Raw genomic sequence first — 18,890 nt, 5'->3', positions numbered from 1 at the left:
GTGTGCAAGATTTTGTAATTTATGAATTGATAGAAAGTTCCAACGCCAGATTCGGATTCAACTTGAAAGCATTGCTTAAATTATTATATTATATAATTTGTTTGTATGTAAAAAATTATTTTTGACATGAATTATCATTTTTGAAAAATAATTGTATGAAATATCATTGACATGTATCATCAAGTAACAGAATTGCATTTGTTTTGTGTGCAAGATTTGTAATTTATGAATTGATAGAAAGGTGCCAACGCCAGATTCGGATTCAACTTGAAGCATTTGCTTAAATTATATTATATTATATAATTTGTTTGTATGTAAAAAATTATTTTTGACATGAATTATCATTTTTGAAAAATAATTGTATGAAAATCATTGACATGTATCATCAAGTAACAGAATTGCATTTGTTTTGTGTGCAAGATTTTGTAATTTATGAATTGATAGAAAGGTGCCAACGCCAGATTCGGATTCAACTTGAAAGCATTTGCTTAAATTATATTATATTATATAATTTGTTTGTATGTAAAAAATTATTTTTGACATGAATTATCATTTTTGAAAAATAATTGTATGAAATATCATTGACATGTATCATCAAGTAACAGAATTGCATTTGTTTTGTGTGCAAGATTTTGTAATTTATGAATTGATAGAAAGGTTCCAACGCCAGATTCGGATTCAACTTGAAAGCATTTGCTTAAATTATATTATATTATATATATAATTTGTTTTGTATGTAAAAAAAATTATTTTTGACATGAAATTATCATTTTTGAAAAATAATTGTATGAAATATCATTGACATGTATCATCAAGTAACAGAATTGCATTTGTTTTGTGTGCAAGATTTTGTAATTTATGAATTGATAGAAAGGTTCCAACGCCAGATTCGGATTCAACTTGAAAGCATTTGCTTAAATTATATATATTATATAATTTGTTTGTATGTAAAAAATTATTTTGACATGAATTATCATTTTTGAAAAATAATTGTATGAAATATCATTGACATGTATCATCAAGTAACAGAATTGCATTTGTTTTGTGTGCAAGATTTTGTAATTTATGAATTGATAGAAAGGTTCCAACGCCAGATTCGGATTCAACTTGAAAGCATTTGCTTAAATTATATTTATTTATATAATTTGTTTGTATGTAAAAAATTATTTTTGACATGAATTATCATTTTTGAAAAATAATTGTATGAAATATCATTGACATGTATCATCAAGTAACAGAATTGCATTTTTTTGTGTGCAAGATTTGTAATTTATGAATTGATAGAAAGGTTCCAACGCCAGATTCGGATTCAACTTGAAAGCATTTGCTTAAATTATATTATATATATATAATTTGTTTGTATGTAAAAAATTATTTTTGACATGAATTATCATTTTTGAAAAATAATTGTATGAAATATCATTGACATGTATTCAAGTAACAGAATTGCATTTGTTTTGTGTGCAAGATTTTGTAATTTATGAATTGATAGAAAGGTTCCAACGCCAGATTCGGATTCAACTTGAAAGCATTTGCTTAAATTATATTATATTATATAATTTGTTTGTATGTAAAAAATTATTTTTGACATGAATTATCATTTTTGAAAATAATTGTATGAAATATCATTGACATGTATCATCAAGTAACAGAATTGCATTTGTTTTGTGTGCAAGATTTTGTAATTTATGAATTGATAGAAAGGTTCCAACGCCAGATTCGGATTCAACTTGAAAGCATTTGCTTAAATTATATTATATTATATAATTTGTTTGTATGTAAAAAATTATTTTTGACATGAATTATCATTTTGAAAATAATTGTATGAAATATCATTGACATGTATCATCAAGTAACAGAATTGCATTTGTTTTGTGTGCAAGATTTTGTAATTTATGAATTGATAGAAAGGTTCCAACGCCAGATTCGGATTCAACTTAAAAGCATTTGCTTAAATTATATTATATTATATAATTTGTTTGTATGTAAAAAATTATTTTTGACATGAATTATCATTTTTGAAAAATAATTGTATGAAATATCATTGACATGTATCATCAAGTAACAGAATTGCATTGTTTTGTGTGCAAGATTTTGTAATTTATGAATTGATAGAAAGGTTCCAACGCCAGATTCGGATTCAACTTGAAAGCATTTGCTTAAATTATATTATATTATATAATTTGTTTGTATGTAAAAAATTATTTTGACATGAATTATCATTTTTGAAAAATAATTGTATGAAATATCATTGACATGTATCATCAAGTAACAGAATTGCATTTGTTTTGTGTGCAAGATTTTGTAATTTATGAATTGATAGAAAGGTTCCAACGCCAGATTCGGATTCAACTTAAAAGCATTTGCTTAAATTATATTATATTATATAATTTGTTTGTATGTAAAAAATTATTTTTGACATGAATTATCATTTTGAAAAATAATTGTATGAAATATCATTGACATGTATCATCAAGTAACAGAATTGCATTTGTTTTGTGTGCAAGATTTTGTAATTTATGAATTGATAGAAAGGTTCCAACGCCAGATTCGGATTCAACTTGAAAGCATTTGCTTAAATTATATTATATTATATAATTTGTTTGTATGTAAAAAATTATTTTTGACATGAATTATCATTTTTGAAAAATAATTGTATGAAATATCATTGACATGTATCATCAAGTAACAGAATTGCATTTGTTTTGTGTGCAAGATTTTGTAATTTATGAATTGATAGAAAGGTTCCAACGCCAGATTCGGATTCAACTTGAAAGCATTTGCTTAAATTATATTATATTATATAATTTGTTTGTATGTAAAAAATTATTTTTGACATGAATTATCATTTTTGAAAAATAATTGTATGAAATATCATTGACATGTATCATCAAGTAACAGAATAGAATTGCATTGTTTTGTGTGCAAGATTTTGTAATTTATGAATTGATAGAAAGGTGCCAACGCCAGATTCGGATTCAACTTGAAAGCATTTGCTTAAATTATATTATATTATATAATTTGTTTGTATGTAAAAAATTATTTTTGACATGAATTATCATTTTTGAAAAATAATTGTATGAAATATCATTGACATGTATCATCAAGTAACAGAATTGCATTTGTTTTGTGTGCAAGATTTTGTAATTTATGAATTGATAGAAAGGTTCCAACGCCAGATTCGGATTCAACTTGAAAGCATTTGCTTAAATTATATTATATTATATAATTTGTTTGTATGTAAAAAATTATTTTTGACATGAATTATCATTTTTGAAAAATAATTGTATGAAATATCATTGACATGTATCATCAAGTAACAGAATTGCATTTGTTTTGTGTGCAAGATTTTGTAATTTATGAATTGATAGAAAGGTTCCAACGCCAGATTCGGATTCAACTTGAAAGCATTTGCTTAAATTATATTATATTATATAATTTGTTTGTATGTAAAAAATTATTTTTGACATGAATTATCATTTTTGAAAAATAATTGTATGAAATATCATTGACATGTATCATCAAGTAACAGAATTGCATTTGTTTTGTGTGCAAGATTTTGTAATTTATGAATTGATAGAAAGGTTCCAACGCCAGATTCGGATTCAACTTAAAAGCATTTGCTTAAATTATATTATATTATATAATTTGTCTGTATGTAAAAAATTATTTTTGACATGAATTATCATTTTTGAAAAATAATTGTATGAAATATCATTGACATGTATCATCAAGTAACAGAATTGCATTTGTTTTGTGTGCAAGATTTTGTAATTTATGAATTGATAGAAAGGTTCCAACGCCAGATTCGGATTCAACTTGAAAGCATTTGCTTAAATTATATTATATTATATAATTTGTTTGTATGTAAAAAATTATTTTTGACATGAATTATCATTTTTGAAAAATAATTGTATGAAATATCATTGACATGTATCATCAAGTAACAGAATTGCATTTGTTTTGTGTGCAAGATTTTGTAATTTATGAATTGATAGAAAGGTTCCAACGCCAGATTCGGATTCAACTTGAAAGCATTTGCTTAAATTATATTATATTATATAATTTGTTTGTATGTAAAAAATTATTTTTGACATGAATTATCATTTTTGAAAAATAATTGTATGAAATATCATTGACATGTATCATCAAGTAACAGAATTGCATTTGTTTTGTGTGCAAGATTTTGTAATTTATGAATTGATAGAAAGGTTCCAACGCCAGATTCGGATTCAACTTGAAAGCATTTGCTTAAATTATATTATATTATATAATTTGTTTGTATGTAAAAAATTATTTTTGACATGAATTATCATTTTTGAAAAATAATTGTATGAAATATCATTGACATGTATCATCAAGTAACAGAATTGCATTTGTTTTGTGTGCAAGATTTTGTAATTTATGAATTGATAGAAAGGTTCCAACGCCAGATTCGGATTCAACTTAAAAGCATTTGCTTAAATTATATTATATTATATAATTTGTTTGTATGTAAAAAATTATTTTTGACATGAATTATCATTTTTGAAAAATAATTGTATGAAATATCATTGACATGTATCATCAAGTAACAGAATTGCATTTGTTTTGTGTGCAAGATTTTGTAATTTATGAATTGATAGAAAGGTTCCAACGCCAGATTCGGATTCAACTTGAAAGCATTTGCTTAAATTATATTATATTATATAATTTGTTTGTATGTAAAAAATTATTTTTGACATGAATTATCATTTTTGAAAAATAATTGTATGAAATATCATTGACATGTATCATCAAGTAACAGAATTGCATTTGTTTTGTGTGCAAGATTTTGTAATTTATGAATTGATAGAAAGGTGCCAACGCCAGATTCGGATTCAACTTGAAAGCATTTGCTTAAATTATATTATATTATATAATTTGTTTGTATGTAAAAAATTATTTTTGACATGAATTATCATTTTTGAAAAATAATTGTATGAAATATCATTGACATGTATCATCAAGTAACAGAATTGCATTTGTTTTGTGTGCAAGATTTTGTAATTTATGAATTGATAGAAAGGTTCCAACGCCAGATTCGGACCAAACTTGTATACAAAATTTATTATATATATGACCAAAACATACTCATATAATAGGAGAATTGAGCCCTTTTTGCCATATTCACAAATTGTTGTTACACATTTTTGGGCTTATCAAATATATATATTGTCTTATTAATGATCGATCCTCTTCTCAAAAAATGATTAATATTTTTTGAACACTGTGTTTTGGTGTGTAATCGAGTCATTTCTGGTATGAAGGCCGATTTATGCAAGATAATTTTCAATTTAAAAACCAAGCATGATTGCCACCACTAGGACTTCCATCTATTACATCAGCTTTTTTGGCCGGAAATAAAGTTATGACCAGTATTACATGCTTCAAAATTGCATGCCCATAAGGGTGCACTCTCACCCAATGTATATCAAATAAAGAATCATTAAATTCCCTCTTAAGGGTGCACTTACACCCCTATGACACGGGCTTCAATTCAGATGTTTAAGGTTAATTTTGAATGACGCTTCACGCCAGTTGTCAAAAATTTGAATTAAAGTCAGATGGGCGTAAAGTGCAGCCTTAATTAAGACAATGCTTATATTAAATTTTTAGATAAGAATAAAACAATATAATAAATGATAGCTAAAGCTAACTGGTTTGCATCGAACTGTGTGACATTTGATCAATGATTTCATGTTAATCAATAATGAAATATTTTCAATTCGAATCCAAAGATCAACCCATTTAACTTGATTTATGGTGTTATTATAGCTAAATGGACCTGGTATATAATTCATAAGATAAGGTTTATATGTTCCTATAGCAAACCACAAGTCATGTATGCTAATAGAAGGACTTCCATCTAAATATGTCTCAGTAACATCAGCTGATCGAGCAAGTCCGTGAAAATCGAAAGCATTTTGGCCTGAAACGTGGTTGAAACCGGTATTATTAGTATTAATATTAGGATTAGTAGTCTGCGTGAATCGAGAATAGAAAGGAATTTGGGGATATTCAATCAGCATCTCATATAAATTATTAACTTTATAACTATCATCAATAAGAGAGAGAATACTGAACCTATGATCGGAAATACAATATTTCGCATCTTCAATATTATTAAAAAAGAGATTATCAAACAAATCTTGGTGAAAAATTTTGAGCCAATGAATATCATCGAAATATTTTGTTGTATATCCATCAACAACCTTTAACTGACTTTTATTAATGTTTGGGTAATCATCCTAACTTTTAACCTGCAGTAAGGAATACTTTTATGTCACTTTTCAATCCTACAAGAATTATGGTTGAGATCTCCAAATTCCAGAATATAAGCTTTACCAAATTTGTAAATTTTAATGTTAAACTATACCATGTTATTTACAAATATTACCTCCCTGTTTCTTATCAAAATGTCAGATTTCAACTTTTCAAACCACTAGATTTGTAAAGTTTAAATTGTCAAAACTCTCAATGAGAATGTATTCAATTTTGAATACGTGTAGAAGACAAACTATTTATATTTATCTATGGAAATGATGAAATGGTGAAGTTTTGGAGAAGGATATTGCCTTCAAATTCAATTTTAAAGCAGTATTATGAAATAATATATTTTATTCCATGTAATATGAATATAAATATATACTGAAACATAAATATATTATGCCTAACTTTTTTACAAACGTTCGTAAGACATTATGTAATGAATTCATAATAATTTGTTTGATATATACTTTAAAAATTTCTGACAGCCTGCTTTAAAGTAATACGGGCGTAAGTGCAACCTTGAGTTCTTAGCTTATATTCGGTTCTGATGTTGGATTAATGCTGAAAAATGTCACAGGAGCAATAAAATCTTGATAATGATTGCTATGTGAGAATTGGGACAATTCAAATTCAGAGAGCTTGGAAAGAAACAGTGGAGAAATAATCGTTGTCAGAAATTCTGAATTTCTTTTTATTAGACTATTCCTTGATCAAAAGATATGTATGTTAGTAAGGATGTAAAACGAAAAAAAATTAGCCCTGGGCGGCCCAAAAGTGACATTTTTAGCCCAAGTTTTTTTTTGCTTGGGAGAGATATATTCATTTTAACACTTAGTATATCTATTTATATCCTTTGGCTATTATTGTCATTTGAAGGTCAACGATAACGATTATTTGGGATAATCCCAGCCCAGCCCATATTCAAATTTTGAATGGAATTGAGAGTGGGTCTGGGATCAATTCCAATCCCCAATAATCGTCGAATGAAATGTTGATGAATATTATAAATATATTTCAATACCAGTATATTTTAATCTAATTGAGTGACTATTTGGAAACAAAATAAAAGAAAATTACCATACCAGCAAGGGGATGGTTGAGCGTGACTCCAGCTATGGTCTTCCATATAGAAATGACACTTTTGCGTTTTTGGCGGGAAAGTTTTGAGCAGTTGCTTTGAGCTAGCTCATTCTTACTACCATTACAACCCATTCATACTGCAGGTATAGAATTTAACCTTTTTAGGCAAAATTTCAAATTTCAAATTTATTGAAATTCACATTTTATTAATATAAGCGATATCATATCTAAAATTAGTGATGCGAAAAATTCCCAAACATATGGGGTTTCTCATATCCCGTCCCCTATCGTTTCCCCAATTCAATTTTTTTTTGGAATTTTATTTTTTTCCCGCCCATTTGAATTAAAAATGGGCGATTTTCGTTAATGTGATTGAAATATCATAAAATTAATACGTATTTTAGCTAATAATTCTATTTTTATACAATATTCTCTCATTAAATCAACATTTTTTTTCTAATTTTAATTTTTAATTTTTAATTTCTTCATAATTTTAGCGATTTATGCTCATTATTAGCAAATAAATAATATATATAATATACTTATTTCATTTTATTCAGATAGGTCTTTGGGATTGGGATACCTTGTCCAAATTCAGAGGAAGTTTGAGAGGTTGGGATGGGGTAGCCCATATTCAATTATCCCAAGTGTACTCCACGAATTTAAAATTATATTATATTATTGATGACATATCTAAATTTATAGATAAAAATTTCAATGCGTACACAATTTTTTTTGAGAAAATTCTTTTTTTTACTTATTTTCATTCATAAAAGCTCACGTGAACTTAATTAACAACTGAGACATTTCCTATGAAATCATTTAATGCCGTCAAAATAGACATGTCTAAGCTGTTTTGAGTGACTTTCGCTCGATGTCTGATGCAATATCAGACATCGAGCGAAAGTCTCTCATATTGGCAACACATCCATACGATCAATACTATAGCTACGAATTACAAGCCTGTTTGGGCAATTTTTGGCCGAGTTCTGATTTTTCATTAGATCTCGAGCGAAAGTCTCTCAAATTGGCTGCCAGTTCATAAGAGTGAAACTCTAGCTACGAATTAGAAGCTTGCTTGAGAGACTCTCGCTCGCGTTGGGATCTGCATCAGAACTCGAACGAAAGCCTCTCAAAGTGGTAAGACCTGCTCATTGTTGAGCAGGAGCTGCGTAATGTGTTCGAGTAGAGTGAGGCTCTTCTAAGATCTTCCTTGTGATTGGAAGAAATTAGAAGAGTCTCACTCTACTATTTTGTAATTGTATGCCCTGGCCTTTGAGTGACCAGGGCTGCGTAATGTGTTCGAGTAGAGTGAGGCTCTTCTAAGATCTTCCTTGTGATTGGAAGAAATTAGAAGAGTCTCACTCTACTATTTTGTAATTGTATGCCCTGGCCTTTGAGTGACCAGGGCTGCGTAATGTGTTCGAGTAGAGTGAGGCTCTTCTAAGATCTTCCTTGTGATTGGAAGAAATTAGAAGAGTCTCACTCTACTATTTTGTAATTGTATGCCCTGGCCTTTGAGTGACCAGGGCTGCGTAATGAATTCGAGTAGGATTGTACAATAGCTCGGCAAACGCCGAGCAAATTGATATAAACGTACATCCCACAAAAAATGGATTGTCAAAATTTATCCCAAATTTTACAAAACCGCAGCGGTTATGACATCCCAGGGCTAAAAAAATTCGGAAACTCGCATCTCTATCTAAAATTACTCTATTTGTACATAATATTATACTTCTATAGATAAGCTTTTTTAAATTCTTTTCGGCTTCGCCCATTTTTTTTATTTTTTTCTTGAAACTCATTGAAAATTTTCAATGTGGGATAGTGGGAATCCCAAACAGCAAGCAGCCCTAGTGGATTGGGGAAATCCCTACATCCTTATATGTTAGAAAGAAACAACAATTTCAGTCCTTCCTCTTAGAGATGTGAAAACTTAAATTTTATAATCCCTGGGATGCACTTTCTTCGTTTTTTTTAAATTTTTGGGATAAATTTTGACATCTTTTTTTTTGCTGGCGACCCCCCCGTTTAGGGCATCAAAAAAACATGTTGTTTCGTTTCAAGATCGGGATATGTTGTGAACCCGACTTCTTTCATTAATGAAGTGATTTCTTAAGTTGAATAAAAACAAATTTGATTGAAATTCATACAAAATTTCTTTTTATCATTATTATTTAAGATGCTTTTTTATGTTGAATTGTTAATTTTTTTATTTCCACCTGGGATATTTTGAATTGGGCTAGCCCAATCCCACCTCTCAATTTTCTCTCAATTGGGCAATGGGGATCCCATATAAAATGTATTGTAACAAAATTTTACATGCATAATATAGTACAATTAAACAACATTCTAAAAATATTAAATTCACATCATTTACTTGAAGATTTTATATTTTCAACAAAAATTAATACAATAATTACATTAAATTGAGGAGATTTATAATATTTATTATAAATTAAAATATTATTACTCATTAATTTGTTGAAATATTGCATTTTAGTGGTAAAAATTAAAATTTAAGTTTACATGGAGAAAAAAAAATTTTTAAATTCCAAAAAAAAATTCAATTGGGATAACGATAGGGACAAAAATTTAGAATCCCCATATGCTTGGGATAAAATCACATGACTACTTCCTCTCTTTAATGTAAAATATGAGATGAGATTCATTTAATATATATTAAAACAAAATATTCTTTGATTGTGATATATCATATTATAATTTATCGAGGAAACAAAAAATATTTACATGATAGTGAAACAAAATAATAAATTAATAATGATATCGAAATGCCGGCATCGAACAGTGTGACATTTTAATAAAGGTTCCAAATTGATCAAAACAGCCACATCTTCAACACGAATCCAAAGATCAACCCAACTCACTTCGTCCAAAAATTTATCATAGAAATACAGGACTGGTATAAGGCCATTATTTTGAAATTTATATGCTCCGATAGCAAACCACCAATAAGAACCACTAATCCCAGGACTTCCATCTAAATATGTTTAAAATAATAGACATAAATAAATGAAATTACTTAAAATTGAGGTTTTGATGAGACTTTTGATGGAGTAAACAAAAGTTATTATCTGAAAGAAAATACGAAGAGAGAAAATGATCTGAAGCTGGAACTGTTCCTTACGAAGCATATAGTTAGAAAATATGCCTCGTAAGGAGCAATGCCTACTAGATATCTGGTAAACTTGGTTCAAATCTTAAGCTATTCAGACAAAGAACCCAGATATCTGGTAGAAACTGAAGCCTGCGAAGTGCTTATTCGAGATATGTGCCTCGCAGGCTTCAATCTCTTATTAAAATCCTTAGCAACCTAATCCAATAATATGCACGCTTTTCCTCCTGAAAAATATTATCTAAAGTCATTATTTTTAATTCCTTGACATTTTTATTCATACTGCTATTCAATTTAAATTTATAATTAATTATATTTTCTATTGATAATCAAAACAAATTCTATAGTTTACATTATTTCATATAGTGACGCCAAAGCCCTTTCAAATTTCTAAAATACAGTGGCGTCACGATGTAAACCATTCAATATTGAGGAGTTTACATCGTGACGCCAACCCCCAAAAAAGCCGACAGTTTTCAAAATTGCATGCCCTAAAGAATTATTGTAAATAACCATGTCATATATTGAATTTATTTCAATATTTTCCATTTTAAGGAATGCGATTTATTAAATTTTTAGATAAGAATAAAACAATATAATATATGATAGCTAAAGCCGACTACTTTGCATCGAACTGTGTTGCATTTGATCAATGATTTCATGTTGATCAATAATGAAATATTTTCAATCCGAATCCAAAGATCAACCCATTTAACACGATTTGATGATCCATTATAGTTATATGGACCAGGCATATAATGCGTTTGATAAAGTTTATATGTTCCTATAGCAAACCACCAGTCAGGCGTGTAAACAAAAGGAGTGCCATCTAAATACGTCTCAGTAACATCAGCTGATCGAGCAAGTCCTTGAAAATTTGAAACATTTTGACCTGAAATGTGTTTGAAACCGGTATTAGTGGTATTAGTATTAGGATTGGTAACTTGTGTGAATCGAGTATAGAAGGGGATTTGAGGATATTCAATCAGCATCTCATACAAATTATTAACTTTATAACTATCATCAATAAGAGAGAGAATACTGAATCTGTGGACAGAATTATAATATTTAGCATCTTCGATACTATTAAATAAGAGATTATCAAACAAATCTTGGTGAAAAATTCTGAGCCAATGAATATCATCGAAATATTTTATTGTGTATCCATTAACAATCTTAAACTGACTTTTGTTAATGTTGGGATATTCATCCCAATTTTTTGTACTCAGATTAGATTTGCTTTTATGGCAGATTTCAAAATAAGAGTAATGTAAAATTTTAATGCTTTCACTTCACTTTATTGCATAAATACTTCTTATCTCTCTACATTAAAACAGTAATCCTATTAAATTCGATTTCAGAAGGTCGTTTCTCTCTATTGGTTGATATCAAAATTATGATTCCAAAAGGATGCACAGTTAAAAAAAATTTATGATATTACAGAATATCAATCTTTTTTGAATGATTCATCATTCGAATATTATTTTCTTACATCCGAAACTTGACGACAGGTTTTCAATCTTTATTCTGTACACCCAGCATATCCTATAATATTTTCCCATTTATATAATTATGACAAATTTTGTGTTTGAGGGTGATTTTGTGTAAAAAAAATATAGATAATCTGTCTGCAATAAACAATGATATTAATCATGTATTTACATGAAAGTAAAAAAAAATAATAAATTAATGACGAGATCGAAATGTCGGCATCGAATGGTGTGAAATTTTAATAAAGGTTTGAAATTGATCAAAACATCTGCATCTTCAACACGAGGTTGAAATTTATATACTCCTATAGCAAACCACCAATTAGGAGTAAATGTAGAATACAAACTATTTCATGGAGATGATGAAATGGAGAAGCATTGGAGACGGATATTGACTTCGGTCCAATTCATGAGGAGTTGAAAAATGCCACTTTTCAGGTTAGTGAAAGTTAAGGGTGCACTTACGCCCATCTGACTTTATTTCAAATTTTTGACAACTGACATGAAGTGTCATTGAAATTTAACCATGATGACGCATAATGAAAATGAAATTAATGAAAAAAAAATTCAATAATGTTGTGATAATTTCTAAGAAATTCAGTCAATTCAAATCAATAAGTGATAAACAAGAGAAATATTTCAATGCGAGATTCTGATTCAACTTGAAAGCATTTGCTTAAGTTAATTTATCTAAAAAAAAAGACAAAAACATGTTTATTTAATAGAGAAATCGGGTCTATTTGATATTTATGTATATTTATGACAAACATCGTGTTTGAGGTTGATACTGTGTAAATTATGGTGAAAATAATCTAGAAAAATCGTCAGTATTAAATTATAATATTCATCATGTATTTACATGATAGTAAAACAAAATAATAAATTAATAATGAGATCGAAATGTCGGCATCGAACAGTTCGACATTTTAATAAAGGTTCCAATTTGATCAAAACAGCTGAATTTTCAACACAAATCCAAAGATCAACCCATTTCACTCGGTTCAAATCATTAGGAGTTTGTGGGCCTGGCATGTAATCTTCTTCATAATGTTTATATGTTCCTATAGCAAACCACCAATCAGGACTATTACTCCCAGGACTTCCATCTAAATATGTTTCACTCACATCAGCAGATCGAGAAAGTCCTTGAAAATATGACCCATCTTGGCCTGAAATAAATTTATAGCCGGCACTTCCTGTATTAATATTAGGATTAGTAGTCTGCGTGAATCGAATATAGAAAGGTATTTGAGGATATTCAATGAGCATCTCATATAAATTATTCAATTTAAAATTGTCATTAATAACAGATACGATACTAAATCTATGTTCAGAAATACAATAATTTGCATCTTCAATGCCCTTAAACAAGTGATTATCAAATAAATCTTGGTGAAAAATTTTGAGCCAATGAATATTTTCGAAATATTTTGTTGTGTACCCATTAACATATCCGTATTGACTCTTATCTATATAAGGAGGGTCAGTCCAATTATTAGTTTCATAGAGTATTCTTAAATGTCACTTTTCAAGATACTGAACTTTACATTTTATTGCTTATATATTTAAAATCTCATGTTAGTGAGTTCGTTGAAATTGAAAAAGAAGGTGGAATTAAGCTCGTGAAAGTCCTTGAAAATATGACTCATTTTGGCCTGAAACAAATTTATAGCCGGCACTTCCTGTATTAATATTAGGATTAGTAGTCTGCGTGAATCGAATATAGAAAGGTATTTGAGGATATTCAATGAGCAGCTCATATAAATTATTGACTTTATAACTGTCGTCAATAAGAGAAAGGATACTAAATCTATGTTATTTTGCATCTTCAATGCCCTTAAATAAGAGATTATCAAACGAATCTTGATGAAAAATTTTGAGCCAATGCGTATCTTCGAAATATTTTGTTGTGTATCCATTAACATATCTGTATTGACTCTTATCTATATAAGGAGGTTCGATCCAATTTTTAATAACAAATGAAATTTTTAATTGTCACTTAAGAGGTGTACTGGAAAGTTTGACATCCTTTTTTACAAATTTTGATGCAACATTTGGATTTGTAGCACGTCTGAGTCCCAAAAGTCTTGGAACAAGCTTCATGTTTATCTTTTTATCGCCTTTTGGTGTCAATGAATGTAAAACAAACTCTTTTTTATTAATCATTGTGATAATTCCACAGCAATTCTGCATCATAGTGCAATATCCACTCGATGAGAAAACTGTAACTCCTAAATTTGATGCGAAAGGTGTCACACCTTCTGCAGTAACTTGGTGACCTCGAACAAGTAATTGAAGATGATTATTTGATAAAAAGCTAGTAATAGTGTCATGGCCAAATTTATTACCTGATCCTCTATCATTTGGCGTGAATCCTGATTTATCTGATGGATCTGACCAGATAATATCTGAAATTAATGAAGGTTGTTCATAGTCAAACACAGGTAACTCTATTAAATTGATATCTTCAGGAGCGTGTAGCATTGGCGATAGTCCGCCGTGAACACAAAAGACTTTCTTGCATAAAATGGCTGCAAAAGGCAAATATGCAAACATCACTTGAAAATCAGACCAAAGGTCTTCATTCTTGTATAATTTCATTACTTCGTTATGAAATCCGTACATCTTGTTAATATGAGCAAATTCGTGATTTCCTCGAATTAAATACATGTTTGAATTGTATTTGACAAAGTAAGCACATATTACTGCCATTACTGGAACTGAATAAAGTCCTCTATCAACAAAATCTCCTAAAAATAAATATTTTGAAAATTCTGGAGTTCCAAATTCTCTAAAAATCTTCATCAAATCTAAAAAGTTGCCATGTATATCGCCAACTATTGAGCATGGATTAGGAATTTCGATTAATGCCGTTCCTTTTTTGAGGATATTTGTTGCTTCTACGCAAACATCATGAACTAGCTGCTGGTCGAAGTTAGGTATCATCCATATATCAACATTGTCTGTTGATAATAATGGTGATATCTCTGAAATAATCTTTTCCGCGCTTTCCATGTCAAAAATTCAAAAATTTTTGAAAGAATTTAGTTTTATTGCGATTGTTCTTGATATCAGTTTCTATTTATCTAAAACATACTTTGCCAAAAAGAGCATGTCTCTTTTATGTTCATATAATGAATTTAGAAACAAAACACAAATTAATTTAAGTATCAATAAGTTGCTAATAAAGCTTTCATTATGTATGATTAATTCATAAAGGAAAAACTTAATGAAAATAGATAATTTCATATTCCTTATTTGATTAATGTATATGGCAGCAATTTAATTTAAAATCGATAAAAGCAAGTATAGACAGGATATATGGCATATACGAGTATTACTTAATGATGAAGTAATTAGTATCCTTTTGTGATTACTGTTTCATTTGATCTTCGTATGCAGATATTACCATATATAACTTCAGTTCCTTAATATTATCATTATAGATTCCGATAGATATGGATTTTGAATTCCAAATATTTAGGAAAAATGAAGATATTGTTATTTTTATGGCAACAAACGAATTGGTTCCATCTTTTTATCACGCCTTTGTATGAAATGTTTTGAGAGGGAAATTTCGTTAGAAAAAAAAATCGTTTGTAAACCTAATATACGTTTGCATTCAATTCTAAGGAATGTATCGAGCCGAGCCTGTTCTTAACCAGCACCTTGAGGTAATGAAGCATCAAAGAGCATTCCAACTTCATACTGAACGTTTGAAGACTCAGAAATCAACAATTGATCAATCTCCACCACCTCCATGCCCAAGATTACAAATTTATCGTGAAAGAAGAACGAAAGAATTGCAGGAATTGTTTAAGTTTTCTCAAAAAAGGATTGAAATGTTAAATGAAATCACAGGATATCATGAAGATGAAAAGAAGGCACCTCTTTCAGCACGTATCTCTCTCAAACCTAATATCACTAAGCCTGCTATTAGTAAAACAAAACGTGTTCATACAGCAAGAGATGAAGAAGATCAAAAGGTCGAAAATGAAGAGCAAAAGCCTGTAGTTCAAGAACCCAAGAAGCCATCTCCAAAGAAGAACTTGAAGCGCACAAACCCAAGAAGAAAAGGAAAGAAGTTACCTGTCGTTGAATCTGTTGATCAAGGCGAATATGGATTTGTTGCAGAAATTGACTCAAAAGTTGAAGATGAGAATAAGCATCCTGAAGAGGAAGCCCAAAAGGAAGAACAGCAAGAAAAAGAAACTGCTGAAGAGGAAAAGAAGGAAGAGAAGCCTCAAAATGAGGATCAATTTTCTCTTAAGAAAGAATTTGAAGAAAAACTTGAGCCAAATGGTGACGAAAATCAAGAATCTACTCCAGAAAATCAAAATACTGAAGAAGAAAAGCCAGCTAATGAAGAACCACCCAAAGATACTCAGTATACAGGTCTAACAATTAATGACCATGTCGAAGAAGTTTCTCTCAAAACAGACGGAGATCCAACAAATGATCCGAAACCACAAGAAGAAGAGCATAAGGAAGAACCAGTCGAAGAAGAGAAGAAAGATGACTTCGATGATTTTGCTGATGCAGATGATGAAAGACCTGCTAAACAAAATGAAAACCCAAGTGAAGGTTCTTTCAACGGAATATTATTAGACAAGTTAGTTCCAAATGCTAAGGAAGAAGAATCACATGACGATAATACTAATCTCGGAAGAACATTTTCAAATGATTTTGATTTATCAAATACAGGCGGAGTTTCAGAGACAAACCATGAAAACAACGATGATGACTTTGATTCAACACTTGGTAATTCCTTTACATTAACAGGTGCAATCAAGGATAAGCTTGAAGATAATGATGATAATGATGATAACTTCGAGAAGGATTTTGATTAAACTTATTTTGTTGTATTTTCAAATTAATAAAAAGGCCTTTGTTTTAATATTCTTTTTTCTTTTTTTAATTGAAATTCTCAATGGAAAGGAATGAATTTGTAGGTATGATATTATTAATATGAAAGTACAGCGGCAATGATTCTGATTTCGAGAGTCTGTGAGACAAGATAAACTCGAAATCTGAAGTGAAGAATTTCAAATAAAAAGACAAATTGGTTGATCGGAGTGTGACTTCCCATATTGCTAGCTTATGTAATCATGCTTCTTTCGGCCTTTCAACTAAAATATAACGAGCGTTTTAAATTTATATGGAGTTGTGTGTTGCCTCAATGGAAGTAGATACTGTATCATGTATGCGTTCGATAGAACAATAGTAATTAGTTGAATCATACATATTCGATGTTCAATATTTTTTTGTTCTTTCGAAAGGGAGGAAAAATCGAGTGAAATTTAATTAAGAAATAAAATAACAAATAAGGTTTTAGACTTAAAAAGCGAGAGACTCTTCAAAGTTGAAGGAGTTGAAGAGGTCTTCTTCTTCGTTAAAAGCGAATGGGAAGGCAGAATCTTCGTAAGATTGAACTACGTTAGAAGCTTGAACGATTTGCTCTGCAAAGTTCATGTTCTGCATAGCGTAGTTCTGTACGTTTTGTTGGATTGGGGATGTAGAGAGCGAAGGAGAAGAAAGGGAGCTACTTTCACTGCAGCTTGATGAGCTGTAGTTGTTTGTCTGGTAGTATGTTGTGTTCTGTGTGTTTTGTTTTGGTGAACGCTGGTTATCAGTACTCTCTCCAGATGTCTGCCGTGATGCTTGGACAGCAGAAGAAGATGCAACACTCATCAGTCTTCAAAAAGAGATCGGCAACCACTGGTCTCTCATCTCAAAGAGCCTCCCAGGACGCACAGCAATCATGGCTAAGAACAGATTTAAACTCCTCTGCAGACATGAGCGCGCAAACACTCTCACTTCTTCACCACTTTCTACTGCATCACCAAAACAAAACACACAGAACACAACATACTACCAGACAAACAACTACAGCTCATCAAGCTGCAGTGAAAGTAGCTCCCTTTCTTCTCCTTCGCTCTCTACATCCCCAATCCAACAAAACGTACAGAACTACGCTATGCAGAACATGAACTTTGCAGAGCAAATCGTTCAAGCTTCTAACGTAGTTCAATCTTACGAAGATTCTGCCTTCCCATTCGCTTTTAACGAAGAAGAAGACCTCTTCAACTCCTTCAACTTTGAAGAGTCTCTCGCTTTTTAAGTCTAAAACCTTATTTGTTATTTTATTTCTTAAGGATACCCTTACATTGCGTAGTTAGAAAGAGAATATGATATTGTCATGATTGCTAAAGTTTTAGGCTCCAGAAATGAATATACATCAAACTGAAACAATTGATAAATTGAATGAACTTTTGAGAGGTTCTCAAATAAAAAAAATTATCTAATTTTTTACAATATTACTATTATTTTATCCACATATGTATATATAGTAATTTGAGAAAACTTTTAGGAAAAAATAAGTTTAATAAAAATCTGAATTTTACTTGTTGTGGATTGTTATTAATTGACACTCCAGACGTATTACTAATAGTTATGCGTATGCAATTAAAGTATTTCTGATGGACAAAATGTGAGATTTATATCAGATAATTCATTTCTACTATTAAGTTATTCATTTATGAGTTTGCACTTATTCGCACTAAATAAATAACTATTAAAAATTGTTTTAATTAATTGACACCATATAATAGAGTGAATTTTGTTTGATCAAACAACAATAGATGATAGATATAAAGCCAAGAAACTTGCTATTAATATGCTCTACTTGCTATTTCAATGTAAGTATGATATTTTCTAAATGTTTCGTTCAGATAACTTAGATATATTAGTCAAAATTTGAAATTTTAATAGCACATATATTAAAAATAATTATTATTCATAAAAGATTAATGAAATAGTAAAAAAATCAATCAAATTATAAAAATACAACATTTAGAAGAATTCTTATTATCCTTCAAAAAGTCAGTATTTCT

The 18,890-nt window shown here is 29.6% G+C and overlaps 5 protein-coding genes across 5 annotated transcripts, besides 1 other annotated feature; 2 read left to right on the top strand and 3 right to left on the bottom strand.

Annotated features, from left to right (window-relative positions):
• Positions 1–5,480: 5,480 nt before the first annotated feature.
• Positions 5,481–5,608: a mobile genetic element.
• Positions 5,609–5,633: 25 nt separating this feature from the next.
• TVAGG3_0652570 (uncharacterized protein) lies at positions 5,634–6,050 on the bottom strand (the record flags this gene model as incomplete). Its single annotated transcript, XM_001322029.1, has 1 exon — positions 5,634–6,050. One exon carries the CDS (start codon positions 6,048–6,050, stop codon positions 5,634–5,636), a length of 417 nt encoding a protein of 138 aa, XP_001322064.1.
• A 7,844-nt stretch (positions 6,051–13,894) lies between these two features.
• Positions 13,895–15,012, bottom strand: TVAGG3_0652560 (phosphoprotein phosphatase protein; the record flags this gene model as incomplete). Its single annotated transcript, XM_001322030.1, has 1 exon — positions 13,993–15,012. One exon carries the CDS (start codon positions 15,010–15,012, stop codon positions 13,993–13,995), a length of 1,020 nt encoding a protein of 339 aa, XP_001322065.1.
• A 602-nt stretch (positions 15,013–15,614) lies between these two features.
• TVAGG3_0652550 (uncharacterized protein) lies at positions 15,615–16,894 on the top strand (the record flags this gene model as incomplete). Its single annotated transcript, XM_001322031.1, has 1 exon — positions 15,633–16,847. The coding sequence occupies one exon, from the start codon at positions 15,633–15,635 to the stop codon at positions 16,845–16,847; it is 1,215 nt and encodes a 404-aa protein (XP_001322066.1).
• Positions 16,895–17,334: 440 nt separating this feature from the next.
• TVAGG3_0652540 (uncharacterized protein) lies at positions 17,335–17,688 on the bottom strand (the record flags this gene model as incomplete). The annotated part of the gene is made up of 1 exon (XM_001322032.2): positions 17,335–17,688. The coding sequence occupies one exon, from the start codon at positions 17,686–17,688 to the stop codon at positions 17,335–17,337; it is 354 nt and encodes a 117-aa protein (XP_001322067.1).
• A 70-nt stretch (positions 17,689–17,758) lies between these two features.
• On the top strand, positions 17,759–18,118 carry TVAGG3_0652530 (uncharacterized protein; the record flags this gene model as incomplete). The annotated part of the gene is made up of 1 exon (XM_001322033.1): positions 17,759–18,118. The coding sequence occupies one exon, from the start codon at positions 17,759–17,761 to the stop codon at positions 18,116–18,118; it is 360 nt and encodes a 119-aa protein (XP_001322068.1).
• Positions 18,119–18,890: the final 772 nt, after the last annotated feature.

Source organism: Trichomonas vaginalis, chromosome III (assembly GCF_026262505.1).
Source record: "Trichomonas vaginalis G3 chromosome III, whole genome shotgun sequence".
NCBI classification, from domain to species: domain Eukaryota; phylum Parabasalia; order Trichomonadida; family Trichomonadidae; genus Trichomonas; species Trichomonas vaginalis.
This window is presented reverse-complemented; position numbering and strand designations above follow the sequence as displayed.